This window comes from Oryx dammah, unplaced genomic scaffold (genome assembly GCF_014754425.2).
Source record: "Oryx dammah isolate SB20612 unplaced genomic scaffold, SCBI_Odam_1.1 HiC_scaffold_5, whole genome shotgun sequence".
Taxonomy (NCBI): Eukaryota; Metazoa; Chordata; class Mammalia; order Artiodactyla; family Bovidae; genus Oryx; species Oryx dammah.
Genome location: NW_024070189.1, coordinates 58,022,366 through 58,037,775, shown reverse-complemented (window position 1 = coordinate 58,037,775; position 15,410 = coordinate 58,022,366). Strand labels below are relative to the sequence as shown.

General features: G+C 43.0%; 1 protein-coding gene across 2 annotated transcripts in view; it reads left to right on the top strand.

Moving 5' to 3' along the window:
* Nucleotides 1-15,410, top strand: part of PCDHAC2 (protocadherin alpha subfamily C, 2) — a 49,765-nt gene that overhangs the window by 13,127 nt on the left and 21,228 nt on the right. For both annotated transcript variants that reach the window (XM_040239887.1, XM_040239886.1), the window contains exons 2-3: nt 1,419-1,477; nt 4,749-4,837. In XM_040239887.1, coding sequence (XP_040095821.1) covers nt 1,419-1,477; nt 4,749-4,837 — 148 coding nt within the window. The remainder of the gene's footprint in view (nt 1-1,418; nt 1,478-4,748; nt 4,838-15,410) is intronic.

Below are 15,410 nucleotides of genomic sequence, written 5' to 3'. Positions count from 1 at the left end.
CTGGGCCCCCTGTGCTGGGCAGCAGCTCCCCACTAGCCATCTGGTTTACACATGGCAGTGTACACACGTCAGCGCTACTCTCTCAGTTTGTCCCACCTTCTTCTTCCCCTGCCGTGTCCGTAGGTCCTTTCTCTACATCTGCATCTCTATCCCTGCCCTGCAAATAGGTTCATCAGTACCATTTTTATAGATTGACAGGAGTACTGTAATCTCTGTTCATGAAAACACATCGAGAGGAACATCTGTCACAGGTTTTATTTAATACAAATTTTGCTAATTGTTACCAGAATAGTGGTGGTGATTAATTTTGTCCCCAGTGACTCCTGAGTAGCTCCTACTCAGCGCACAACTCTCAAAACAGTCTTCTGATACCCACATTTTCCTCTGTGTCCCCTTTACTCTGAATTGACAGTTTGTAGACACAGGGCAATACATCTTTCCAACACATAGGTGGTGCAGAGCGAGTCAGGTTCTACTTAGGTCTCAGCTGCTCCCTGTTAAGCAGAGCTTAGCAAACAGTAATTGAATAAGAACGCAAAGCACTCAGAGGAGCAGGAAACAAGTACAATTTTATGAAAAGGATTATGCAGCACAACAAGGTCAAACCCTGCCACGGTTTGTTTTCCTCTCCCTTGTATTCCTCTTCGATCAGCAGAAGAGGCTGTTATCAGTTGTTGGCATTATGACTGGGCACATCCGTCCAGGGTCAAACATGCTGCAGTCTGCAAAGCCAGCAGCAGATTGCAGTGCTCTGCAGTCCAGCCAGACCAGCAGAACTTGTGTAGTCCTGTGCCCTGTTATAAACTAGAATACCAAACTGGGGATGTAGCCTTAATGGGGCATTTGAGGGCAAAAGCAGTGAAAGCTTTTCCTGTTTCAGAACAAACTGTCCTTCCATAAGTGCTGCCTGAGGAACATAGACCTGTGTTTTGTTTTTTAATGGAAGTATAGTTTATTTACAATATTGTATTAGTTTCAGATGTACTATGATTCAATTATACATACGTATTGTCTTTCAGATTCTTTTCCATTTTAGGTTATTACAAGATATTAAATAGAGTTCCCTGTGATATATAGTAAGTCCTTGTTGTTTATCTATTTTATATATACACAGTAGTGTGTATTTGTTAATACATAGACCTGTTTGGAGCAAGGCAAAGCCAAAGCTGGTCCTCACAGCATCATTAAATTCTGTTTTCCATGATATTTAATCTCTGCATGGACCCTGATGAACTAGTTTAATTTTCTTCTGAAGTGCTGTATGTGTGGATATTATCTTAGAGTTGCATATGAAATGGCAACTTCAATATTTTTAATAAATGCATGGAGATATTTAAGAACCAACTTACTGATGAACATCATCACTAGGAGAACATTGTTTTGCCATATTAACAGAAACTCCCTTTGTGATTTTGCAGCCACGACAGCCCAACCCTGACTGGCGTTACTCTGCCTCCCTGAGAGCAGGAATGCACAGGTATGTCTTTCCCTCCTCCTTTTGTCAGAAGTTACTGTAACTGTGACTCAAATAAACTCTTGTCTTCATAGGCCAGAAGCAGCTGTCAAAACTGAGATGTCTAAATACTTTGCCAGGGGAATGAACTTATTTTTGTCTCCGTATCTGGAAGTGGTCATTGCCAAATGCTTATCAAGTGCTGCCAAATACGAGTGCCCTGTAAAGTCACAGACAGGCAGCTGTGTACTTTCTCTCATGAAAATTTCTATAAGGAAGTAGTTTCAACTTCTTTTATCCTTTTTCCATCTATACTTTCTGACCCTGCTGTAAAATGATAACTAATACTGATGCTTTGGGACTTGAGTATATCATATAACATATGCTCGTGTTGTCCACCTTGGTTTTCCATCGCACATTGACTGTTATATCCTATTAGCCACATAATTGTTATTTTTGTCCATGTTCACCCTGTTAGCATCTCCTTATCTTTTCCATCTTGTTGCTGTCTTATTGCCTGCCCTCAGTGGCATGGACTCCTCAGAGGATGAGCCACGTGAAGGGCCTTTATTGAATATCTGGAGACTAAATCAAGCTTACTTTTAAATTAACCTAGAGTAATAGCATTACTCTAAGACTCAGATTAAATATAATTTTGCCTTCTCTACTTTGTCTCTTTGACAGTAATTGATTAACTACGATTATTCCCAGACCTGATCTAGTATTCATGCTACAGGGCCAAATAAAAGATTCATTATTTGTAAGTGTCTTTGGGAAACCAGATGGAGAGTGCCAAGCAACTAATGTTCACTACCACCAGAATAATTTAGTTTTAAAGAGGAAATAAACTCCAGAGTTAAGCCCCTCAAAATATCTGGGCAACTTTTGAGTAGATCTTGAACCAAACCTTGATCAATTTCTAAAGAGAGAGTTTACAAAGTATGTGTTGAGTTAATGAAAAATTGGTTTTAACCCATGAAAAATGTATTAAATTCAAATAAGTCAGTATATTCCCAACCATTTTATTTCACATTGAGCAGAAATCATTATATTAGGTGCTCTTTCTGAACAAGAAGTGATCAGTTGAAGACTGAAGATCAGTAGTTGGCTTGGTGAGACACTGCACTAGAATCGGGTCATAATTTTAGGCCAGAAACACTCAGGCAGATGCCAGCATACTAGGTTTCAGAAATATTCTTTCTACTTGTTAGAAGCTATCTTATGCTTTTTCCTGTATCTAAGCTATTGTGGTAGACTACATGATAGGAAAAAATATGGTTTATGTTACCAACTCTTTATCTCCCAGTTGAATTAGTACTTTATTTGAAAAGTACCAAAGCTATAAGATTCACCTTTAAAACTATATTAAAATGCTAAAACGTATCACTTCCTTATTCCATTTTCAAATGAAAAAAAAAGCCATATGTGCTTCTATTCAGGTTTCAACTAAGATGTCATAAGATTCAAGTAGGATAAGAAAGGAAATAAAAATTAAAACTAAAAGTTATTTATTCCTCACAGTGTAGTACATGGAACATATGTTAAGTTGTGAACTTAAGTAATACTCATCTTTTTCATGCATATGCTTGGCTTCCTTACCTTTCTAGCCTCAGATACTGTATATCTGTCCTTTGAAAATTCTGCTTGAGCTGAGCTGGTTCCCAGGGTAGTTATATCTTCAGAGAGAATCTAATTGAATCCGTATAATTTGTTGGTAGGCTCCAGCAACACCATCAGCAGTACCTGAAGGATATTAATATTTGGAAAAAAGGGAAGATTCTAGGATATAGATGAAGGGAAGAATAGCAATAGAGCAGAGCTTATTGAGTGAATTTCCACTAGATGTGTTGTTTGAAGTCAAAGGGTAAGAGGATATTGGGAATTCCCTGGTGGTCCCGTGGTTAGGACTCTGATCTTTCACTGCCAAGGGCGCATGAATCCCTGGTCAGGGAACTAAGATCCCACAAGCCACATGATGTGGCCAGAAAAAAAAAAAAAAAAAAAGGAAAGAATGTTGAATTTAGAGACCTTCCTCCATAATATTTCAAGTTTGCCTGCTCTGTTGAGTCACATGACCCCTTCAGGCAGTCGTCCTCTAAGTTTTACTTCAGTAACTTAATTTCCAAGGTGAATCAATGTCTAGTTTCACAGACTTCTCTTATTTTACTAAAGGTTTTCTTGATATTTATTCGTAGGGTTCCATTCGTTCCTTTCTTCATCCAAAAAATATTTGAGAGTTTCATATGTGCTTACATTCAGTTCAGTTCAGTTCAGTTGCTCAGTCGTGTCCAACTCTTTGCAACCCCATGAATTGCAGCACGCCAGGCCTCCCTGTCCATCACCAACTCCCGGAGTTCACTCAGACTCACGTCCATCCAGCCATCTCATCCTCTGTCGTCCCCTTCTCCTCCTGCCCCCAGTCCCTCCCAGCATCAGAGTCTTTTCCAATGAGTCAGCTCTTCGCATGAGGTGGCCAAAGTACTGGAGTTTCAGCTTTAGCATCATTCCTTCCAAAGAAATCCCAGGGCTGATCTCCTTTAGAATGGACTGGTTGGATCTCCTTGCAGTCCAAGGGACTCTCAAGAGTCTTCTCACATACATAAATGAATATGATGTTCTCTCTGCCCATGAACAGTTTACATTGTATCTCTGCTTACCGCTAAGGATCTCCCAGTTCATGTCTCACTCCTTTGCAGTATTTCATGCGGAGTTAATCTCTTCTGAATTGGGGTCCATGAGTGGTGATGTTAAACTTTCTCTAGTCCCAGGATATGTAGGGTGGGTTTTCTTTGAGGAAAAAGTAAAGAGTGATGAAACAGAAAATAAAGTTAGGGAATAATTGGGCAAAACTGAAATAATACTGTAGTTACCAGCAAATAATGTTTGTGCTTTCCTCTGCTCTACAGAAAACCCAGAAATCAGAGAACCAGCAAAAGAAACTCGGGGCTTTTGAAAATAAGCTCTCATCTGCTTCAGCATTAAGATGATAAAATGGCATTTTTTTAGCCCTATGATGGGCTTCCTGTTAGATTTAATGAACACCACATGGCATTAATGAAAACCAAAATTGCTATAAAGATAAAACACATTTATCTCCTGCATGGTGTAGCAGGCAGTAAGTCAGCAATGCTCTTGCATTTTATGCAAAGTAATAGTAATTGCTTCAGTTTAAGCACGAGTAGAAATTGTTAGCTGCAGTCCTGCCTCCAGAGATGTAAGCACTTTCTGAGGGTAGAAGGAGAGCTGGAAAGACATTTATGGTCTAACTTTTATTTGGGTCTATGTGTTTACTCAGCTCTGTGCACCTGGAGGAGGCTGGCATTCTACGGGCTGGTCCAGGGGGACCCGAGCAGCAGTGGCCAACAGTATCCAGTGCGACACCAGGTAAAGACCCAGGGTCTCTCCCTTCTTGTTTGAGTTCTGGAAAGTCATCAGATGACCTGTTTTTGTAAGACCAGGAATCTCAGTGGCTCTTTTAATTCTTTCTTTTCCTTACATGTGTGACTTCCTCATGTACATGAGTATACACAAGTATTTTGATTTTCTTCTTAATGTACCTCAGGGGTTGGAAACAGGTAACATAAGGGCGTGTGTGCACATAAACTTCTTTTCTGTAATAACCAGGTACATGTCAAATACTTAGTCTATCTGAGCTACACAGACAAGATCTGGTGACCTCATGCACAGAGATGACACTGTTAGCAAAGATTTTTTGGTTAAAGATGTTGGAAATCCACTCCAAATAGTAAACAAAAGGGAGACTGATAGATTGATTAATAGATAGACTGATGAAATGGAAGTAGAAAAGTCGGAACCAAGGCACCACTCTGTCTGACTTCAAGTCACAGTCAGGCCTCCTTCTTTCCTGACATCTGCATCTTTCAGTAGACTGACTTTTATTGCCTTGACATGCACGTTGCCAAACGTGACCAGTCTTGCAGTTTCTTAGTGCAGAGGACCAGTGGGAACTGATTCCTAATCCAAACTTTCAGGAAAGAGAATCTGCCAGATGACATCAAGAACCCAGTGGCTGGGTGAGCATTAAAAACTTTCCCAAATTCACATTTCCTTATTTTCCTTATCTTGCCCAGTCACTAAAGCAGTGTCATATAATGTAAATATGGCTTTGAGACCCATCCTGGTGGCAATTTTCAGAAAGGAACAAATATAGAGGTTATAAATGTTGTCTAGCATAATCCTCTATAAATAGAACATCATTGTGGTGATAATAGTGACTAATTTTTGAGACACACTATATCTAGACGCTGTGCCGTGCATGATCTCATTTACTCCCTGAGACAGTCTTCATGGGATGTATTATCTCTGTTGTACATAAGAGGAACTAGAGACACAGAGAGGTTAAGAAACATACCCAAGTTCACATAGCTTATGGTAGAGGTAGGATTCAAACCTAAGTGTGTCTAACTTCAAATCCAAGTGTATCTACTTCTATTCATAGCATGGCTGGCTTGCAAGAATCCACCCAAATTCGAATATATATATATATATATATGTATATTCGCATACATAACAGATTATATAAGTGTATGTGTAAAAAGTTCTTTCCAAAAATAATCTGGTGCCTTTCAAATGATTAGGCTATGCAAGTAACATGTGCAGCTAAGGGCCCATTTTTGCTGGCAGCTCTTAAGAGTTTTCGTTGATTCTAATCAGCCAGCATTTGCTATTTATGAATGTTGTATAATTCAACTAAAAGTCACATTTGTCAAAAAAAACAAATGCCTAAGTTAAAGCAATTCATTAGAGAGCTAATATTCCAGATGACAAGGGGGAGAACGTAAAATAGTTCATTGACAAATTTGCAACCCCAGTGCCAGTGGTGGCATAACGTGGTGGAGGAGGAAGTGGTTTTAGACTGCCAAGCGTTGTAGGATGGGAGGCATCTGAGAGTTGAGAACTGCTCAATCAAAGCAGTGCCTTGAAATCACCCCTACCATCCTGCCTCCATTTCAGGGTTTTTCTTGTTCTCACAGAGACTTTGCAGGTCAGGCTGGTGAGTCCAGAACGAACTTTGAATACCTTCTCCCTTTCATTGATGGTGCTAGTTGGTGTATATTCCTAGGCAAGTGGGAAATAGGAACTGTTTATAGATTATTTTATCTGCATCTGGCCCAGGACTCTCCTTCAAATTCAAAACAATGTTAAGAACCCATCTTTAAAAAAAATTATTGAAGTATAGTTGATTTACAATGTTGTTTCTGCTGTACAGCAAAGTGATTCAGTTATACATATACATATGTTCTTTTTTATATTCTTTTCCATTATGGTTTATCACAGGATATTGAATATAGCTCCCTGTGCTATACAGTAGGACCTTGTTGTTTATCCATTCTCTATATAATAGTATGCATCTGCTAACCCCACACTCCCAATCCATTCCTCCTCTAGCCCTGTTTCCCCTTGGCAACCACAGGTCTGTTCCTTTTGTGTGTGACTCTGTTTCTGTTTTGTAGGTAAGTTCATTTATGTCATATTTTAGATTTCACATATAAGTGAGATCATATGGTATTTGTCTTTCTCTTTCTGACTTCCTTCACTTAGTATGATAATCTCATGGTCCAACCACGCTGCTGCAAATGGCATTATTTCATTCATTTTTATGGCTGAGTAGTACTCTATTGTTGGAGAAGGAAATGGCAACCCACTCCAGTATTCTTGCCTGGAAAATTCCAAGGATCAAGGAGCCTGGTAGGCTATAGTCCATGGGGTCACAAAGAGTCGGACACGACTGAGTGACTTCACTTTCACTTTCAGTACTCTATTGTATACATATACCACATCTTGATCCATTCATCCGTTGATGGACATTTAGGTTGCTTCCATGTCTTGACTACTGTAAACCATGCTGCTGTGAACACAAGGGTGCATGTATCTTTTTGAATTATAGTTTTATCTGGGTGTATGCCGAGGAGTGGGATTGATGGATCATATGGCAACTCTATTTTAAGTTTTTGAGGAACTGCCTTACTGCACCAATTTACATTCCCACCAGCAGTGTAGGAGGAAGGAACCCATCTTCTTGACAGAAGATAGAGAAGGAGTCGCCATGGCTCCCTGTCCCTGCTGTCCCGACTCCTCTTGGATAATCCCTTTTGTTCAGGGCTATCCCTGGCTGCTGACTCATGAGTCAGTTTTCATGGACTGAGCTGGACAGAGCTTCCATCTTCCATGGGTGACCTCCCCGTACTTTTCAGCATACCTCTGCACCAGTGATGGGACATTAGAGAGATGCTCCTCTGTGTTCTGCTCTGTTCTTTGGGTATTTTAGAGTTTTAGGACTCAAAAATATGTTCTGCACTGTTTGGAGGGAACACGAGATGAAGATTTAAGATTATAGTTTAAAGTCAGATGTGAATTGAATTCCAGTTCCAAACTTCCTTGTTGGGTGAGCGTAAACAAATTGGTTAAATTCATGTTTTCTTTGTTACCCTATCTGTAAATTGGGTATAATAATACCGATTTTATCCAGTTGCCATGATAACTGAAGAAGAAAGAGCTGAATATAACGCTTGATATATAGTATTAATAAATGTCTAATCTTTTCACTCCTTTTTTTCCTGGCATACTTTTGTTCCCTGCAGTCTTTGTTGTGGCCTTAGATGGTAGCGTGGTGGGCAGCGTTCAGTAGTTCTCACTTCTGAGCCCAGATACAGAGCCTCTGAAGTAGTCTGGATCATCCTGGTAGCTGTACAGTCCGTTACACCTCGCCCCCACCCCAGCCACCTTCCTGGAGAATTCATCGACATGCCCCAAAAACGCTTGGTTGTTTTCATTCCTAGGTAGAGCTTGCCTTTCACGGATTCTGCTGCCCTTAGTGCTTCATGATGATGGTGTAGTTGCTTCCAAAAGGCTTCCACCTGGTGCCCGAGTCCCCGCACACTTGTTCTCCCCATCTGAGAGCTTCTCTGGAAATAGCACCGTCTCGCACCAACCCCGGCAACAGCCGTGGGAATAGAGAGAGGCCTGCTGTGACCCAGTCCTCCTTGGCATGTGTTCTTTGTAGTTGTTTTTCCTCCACTGAAGAATCCTTTGGTCTTGTCATCAAACTGTTCATTTATTGTCACAGTCCCCAGAAGCTGAGGCTAAAATGCCACGCTCTAAAGGGGTCAGTGGGGACATCACCAGGTGATGTTTCTCGCAGGATGAACAAGCCAGGCATTAAACCCGCTAATCTCAATTCCTGGCCCCTTTCTCCAGCCTCAGCTCTGTGTGAGCAGATTTGGACCACAGGCTTCTTATTTCCTTAGCAGCTTAGTGAGACTGAGGAGGGAAAGAAAAGGAGCTGAGGTGGGGAGTGCACAGCTCACAATTCTTCTTCAGATGGAGGAGTGTTTTGCGGGGAGGGGCATTAAAGGGCCAGCCATTCATGCTTACAACTCTTTTAACGTTCTTAGTGTGCAATCTCTGGAGAGGTTTTAATGAGTGCCCTCTTGCACAGTTCCTAGAGGGAATCCCAAGAGATTATGAAAAGACTGTCTGTACCTTCCAGAGAGCCAGTCTGGCTTCAGGGTCCCTGGCTGCTTTGCTCTCACACTGGTTCTTCCGGGCTCCTCTTTCCACATTTCATGGGACCTCAGGACTTACTCAAGGCAACAGTACATTATTTTTGGAGTGGGAGATGATCACTGTTTTCAAAAAGAGCTCAGGGAATTCCAAAAAGCACAGCACTGCCAAAGATAACATTATAGCTTTTCAAGCAACACCCCCCGGTGACCTGGGGCTGAACAGTGAAAGATTAATTAGGTAGGTGAGGCAACTCAGGCCTTGAGGCTTCTTTAGACAAGCTTAGTTTAGAGTGACTGCACAGGGCTTCTGCAAGGATGGTTCCCAGAGCCACACTGATAACACCCATCAAATCTGAAAATCTTGGGCGGAGGCCCAGCCATCTGTGTTTTAAGGGGCCCTCTAAGGGACCCTGATGAACACTTCAAGGTTGAGGACTGGTCGAGAGTTGAGGATATATTCCTGAGGTTGTCTCATACTTTTGGAGGCTCAGAAACCATGCAATGAAGGCTTCTGTTTATGTGCCTGTTAATGATTCTTACTAGAAACAGGAAGCCTTCCCCATATCAAAGAGCCAATAACTAAGAGCTCAAGCTCTGGGTCAGAGTAACCCTATCTGAAATCTCACTCTTCCACTCAGAGGTTGTATGTTCCTACTACTACTACTACTATTACTACTACTAAGTCGCTTCAGTCGTGTCCAACTCTGTGCGATCCCATAGATGGAGCCCACCAGGCTCCCCCGTCCCTGGGATTCTCCAGGCAAGAACACTGGAGTGGCCTGCCATTTCCTTCTCCAATGCATGAAAGGGAAAAGTGAAAGTGAAGTCGCTCAACCATGTCTGACTCTTAGCGACCTCATGGACTGCAGCCTACCAGGCTCCGCTGCCCATGGGATTTTCCAGGCAAGAGTACTGGAGTTGGGTGCCATTGCCTTCTCCAAGTTCACTTTTACATCCATGTTTTCAGTTCAGTTCAGTCGCTCAGTCGTGTCCAACTCGAGACCCCATGAATCGCAGCATGCCAGGCCTCCCTGTCCATCACCATCTCCTGGAGTTCACTCAGACTCATGTCCATTGAGTCCGTGATGCCATCCAGCCATGTCATCCTCTGTCGTCCCCTTCTCCTCCTGCCCCCAATCCCTCCCAGCATCTGAGTCTTTTCCAATGAGTCAACTCTTCTCATGAGGTTGCCAAAGTACTGGCGCTTCAGCTTCAGCATCATTCCTTGCAAAGAAATCCCAGGGCTGATCTCCTTCAGAATGGACTGGTTGGATCTCCTACCCCAGTAAACTGGCGTATCTCTTCACGGCTGCTCCAGCAAAGCACAGCCACTGTTCCTTACCATGGACGAGGGGTATCTCCTTACCACCACCGTTCCTGACCTTCAACGTGGGATAGCTCCTCTAGGCCCTCCTGTGCCTGCGCATCCACCACTGCTCGGGTTGCTCCTCCCGGCCGCCGGCCCTGGCCTCAGGCTCCGGGTGGCTCCTCAAGATCACTGCCCCTGGCCTCGGGCGCGAGGTGGCTTCTCCTGGCCACCACTGGCCTTGGACGTGGGGTAGCTCCTCCCAGCCGCCTCCACTGACCTCGGAGGCAGGGTAGCTCCTCTCGGCCTAGGACCATTATTTCTGAGTCCCAGTTTCTTTCTTTTTGAAATGGAGATAATAGTGTCTACCTTATAGGGTTGATGCATGAATTAAATGAGACAGTACACACATTTGTAGAGCCTGGAGAGCAATGTTTAGTAAACGATGGTTATTTTTAGGATTTTTCGAGGTATGAGTCTACCTTTCAACGTCAGAATTTAGGTCTGAGTTGTTCTGAGTAGTCTCTGTGGGAAGGCTTTATTATAGAGCAGACTTTTTAAAAAGCACCATTTTGTGCCCTTGGGGGATTGTTTTTGCCCTGGTTTGCTGCATCTCTTTACTCTGTGGAAAATGGACAGTTAATGTGCCCTAGTTTCATAGGGAGATTCATGCTCTTATTTGTCTTAGGGATTCCCACCTCCCTGACAAAAGCAACTGCCCACGAAAGGTCTCCACAGAGACTTCATTTCTGATTCTTCCCCAGAAAGAAGTCATGATCCTTAAATTTGGGGGAATCCATTTAGGAGCACTGCCAACATGAATTTTTCCACTTCATGAGTGGTTGTAGCCTCAGGCCTTGTCCGAGAATTTAAAAAGCATGCTGTTCCACTAACCTGCTCACCCTCAACTTCTGCTGTTGTCATGGCAACGATAGTCCTGGGAGATGTGTGCATATCTTTATCAGGGAGGAAAAAAAAAAAATGAGATCAGCAATCTATGTGGGTGGGGCCGCTCCCTCCCATCAGTATCCTCACTCTCACCTTGCATCTCACAGCCCAGGAGTGCCAGATTGCCTTAGGGTCTCTAGTAGCCGAGAAAAACAAGTCCTTGTGTAAGGTACACTTTTACTCTCTTGGTGCTGTGGAGCTCATCAGGTCTGCTGGAGTTCTCTGTGTAGCTTATCTTGTGTGTTCTGACCCGGCCTGGAGGGCCGGAGCAAGGTGTTGAGAGAAAGGGAATTAGAATCCTCTACCCAGGAGACGCCAGGAAGTTTGTCTTTGCTAGCTCCATCTGTCTGGACTTTCTTCAACTCCTTCTTAAAGAGCACTTGGCACCACACTTGGCACCTTCTATTTTTAATGGTCATGTAAATGAAAAACTAGAAGGAAGACTTTCTGCTTTTTCTGAAAAGTTTCTGTTGAATAGATTCTGAGATAGTTCTTCCTCTCCACTTTGTATTCCCCACACCGCTCTCATTTTTCCTACATCCATTCTTCCAGGCTCAGTAGGCAGTATACAGTCAGGGTTGGGGCCGTGATACATAGTACAAGAATTTCTTCCATGTCAGAGGCCCACAACAGATCCTGTGCCTCCTGAAAATGGAATCCCTTGTGCACTGAGGACTTCCCTGGTGGCTCAGACAGTAAAGCCTCTGTCTACAATGTGAGAGACCTGGGTTCAATCGAAGATTCCCTGGAGAAGGAAATGACAACCCACTCCAGTACTCTTGCCTTGAAAATCCCATGGACGGAGGAGCTTGGTGGAGGCTACTACCCATCGCAAAAGAGTCGGGCATGACTGAGCAACTTCACTTTCTTGTGCACTGAGATGTGTGCTCCTGGGCATATATTTTGGAGAGGGAGAGTGTGGTGAGGAGGGAGGAGCAGCAGGCCTGTTGCCTTAGGCCACAGTTTCCTTCAGCCCCACAGATGCAGAGAAGCAGCTAATGGAGGGCCAGGAAATGGAGACTCATTACCGTTCCCTTGGTTATCATCGATTCATCTGACGAGCCTCAGGAGGAGTGCAGTCTGGTCCCTGCAAACTTCATCATAAGAAACAATTTTTGCATATGTCTTTAGAAAATAATACACTTCATTCTTCTTTTATTTGAGTGTTGCATGGAATAGGAGAGTTTCTGAGTAACCTTCCCTTCTAGCTTTCTCTATACACTGTTGTTGGTGGCTGAACTTTTAAGTCCCTTTTCAAAAGGGAAATTCAAGTTTATACTGTGGAGATGTCAAAAGACCACAAGGAACGGGGGTGTCACCAACTCTGCTGCCTGTCTTGGCTCAAAGATGACAGGCCACCTGTGTGTTTGAGAGCTTTGTGGGAAAGCAGAAGTGTTGGGTGAGAGTCCACACTTCATTCTGTGGGATAGATTTCTTGGATTGTATGGAGCTGGTGGGCCTGGAACTCCTCCCTGGGAGGTGCTTGGACGAGAAAGACTTATTAATGGCCAGCGTTGAGAGCAGATGGGTAGCAATAACTTGTAATGCCTTTCAGCTTTGCAGCTCTAGCAGGCATTGCCTTCAGCCTCATTGATTCTAGTGAACTAGAAATGAAAGCCAGTCCCCAGCAACAACATGGATCTTTAATGACAAATATTTTCAGAGCAACTCAGCCCAGATTCCGAAAGAACTTGAAAAGTTCATTTTCTCAGAGGCAGTCAACTTTGCAGTTGAGAAGGTCACTGCCTAATCTGGAGAAACACATTCAGGTCAAGCACTGGCTAGAGACCAGGGGCCTCTAGGGGAAGGTCATAATAGAGTTCAGTGCCAGAACTGGAAGTGAGCCTGTGGGTTGGAGAGGAGCCCCTCTCTGACTCAGCCCTCAGAGCTTGTTACCCACGGTCAGAGAAAGGACAAGGAGCAGAGAGGGGTGCCGTGTCACTCCCAGCTCAGTGAGACCAAGAGCTTCCTCAGCAGCTCCCTGCCTAGAAGGGTCTGACTCCAAGGCAGTGGGCTAGCTGAAGGATGGGAGAAGGCAGTCGTGATGGCAATACTAATGGAGATAAAGGGGGGAAAGGTGCTTGTGCTTAGTATTAAAAAAGGAAATGGAGAGCTTTGTAAAAGTCAGATTCAAAAGGTTAACTATAGAAGGTTAGTGTAGGAAAAGGTAACTTTCATGAAACCAAATTTGACTCCATAACATGACGAGAATAATGAGAAATCTGTTGTTACTAGAGTTGTGTCCTTTAAGTACTGAATACCAAACAGAGTACCCTAAGCCTCCAGATTATAGCTGCAATTGCATGTGAAAAACAACCAAACAAACTTCAAAAGTAAGTACAGCCTGTCCTGTACAGAAGGTCTGAACAAACAAGTTTGTTGTTGATGGTCCAAGAAAGCCCGCCAGCTTGGGTGTACTTCCAACATTGGCCCAGTCCCGAGTCCAGAGCTGTTGCTCTAGGGCGACATCATGGGCCACACTGAGCAGTCAGGTGACATTCCTGCTCTTATTTTCTTTGACTCTGCATCATAGATACTTTCTTATCCAAGCACACATATGTTATATGTGTTCCCTTGATCACCTGCTGTTACCTAAAGGTCTATGACAAGGCTAGAAGCTTCAGCCAGTGTAATTGACTTACGTTAGATGCACACCAAGCTCCATGTCAGAGTTTTGTGGGGAGAAGGGTATCACTGGATGTGTAATCAGACTGAGGTGGATGCCCTTGAGCCTGGGAGCTTGGTGCCATGTTTGATGAGCCAAGGAGAAGTCCCCTTCCCTCAGCTAATGCCTATTTGTAAGGAGATGTGGAGGGTCATTTGGAGGGTCATTGTCATTGAAGTTTCAAAGTCTTTAAATCCCATCCTGTTGCCCCCTTGTGTTGTGGAAATAGTATTTTAGAACAAGAGAAAGGAAGACTTGATATGATAGCTATTATTTATTGAGAAATGTGATCAGCACTTTATATGCCTTGCCTACTTAAACAAGACAGAAATTATTATTCCCTTGTTCTAGATTAAGAAAATTGAGGCTCATAGGAATTAAATGACTTCCTTCTAGTCATCCTTTCTTACATCTAGTGTTTTTTGCTCACTATTATATTCCCAGTGTTGAGCTAGCTGTCTAGTACATGATGGTGCTTAATAAATATTTGTTGAACTCATCAGTGAATAACACTGGCTAAGGCAGTATTTGAACCCATTTCTGCTTGCTGCTGAACTCTATGCATTTAAATGACACACCACATTTACTTTGTCCCACATGCCAAGTAAAGGAAACAGTTTGGTAATTTGGACAAAACTGTTCACTGTCTGAGCTCCAGGCAAACTGTAGGGGTCTGAATTACTTTCCCATTTCTGCTGTAATAAGTTCCCACAAACTTTGTGACTTAAAACAATACAAATTTATTATGTTACAGTTCCAGAGTTCAGACATACAAAATGGGTTTTACTGTGCCACAATATAGGTGGGTTCCTGCACTATGTAACAAGGATCTACTTTCTTTAGTTTCCAATAACATGTTCCTCATTTCCATCTGAGCCCTCACTAGCAGCATCTTTCAAGACCATATTTCCACAACAGTTTGTAGTGACACTTAGGTATTCCCCAAGACAAGGTATGTTTTCCCTACCATCATCCTCACTTCTGAGTCCTCTCTAGCAGAGTCATTAATGTCCATATTTCTACTAACAGCCTTTTCAAGGTAATCAAGACAGTTTCTCCATGCTCCTCAAAATCCTCAAATCTCTGTCTGTTTCCCAGTTCCAAAGCCACTTTTACATTGTTGGTATTTTTCACAGCAACACACCATTTCCAGATCCCAAAATCTATATTAGTTTCTATGGCTGCCATAGCAAATGACCACAAACTAGGTGACTTAAAACAGTACAAATGTATTATCTCATAGTTCTAGAAACCAGAAGTCCACAGTGGGTTTCCTTGGGTTAAAACCAATGGATTTGCAAGGCTGCATGCCTTCCAGAGGCACTAAAGGAGGATATGTTTCCTTGTCTTTTCCAGCTCTCAGAGGCTGCCTGCATTTCCAGGCTCAGGGGCTCCTTCTTCCACAATCATGGCCACTGCAGAGCGTCTGCAGACCTCACTCTCTGACTCTCCTACCTTGCTCTTTCCCTCATGAGGACCCTTGTGACTACATTGGGCTCACCTAGATAATCC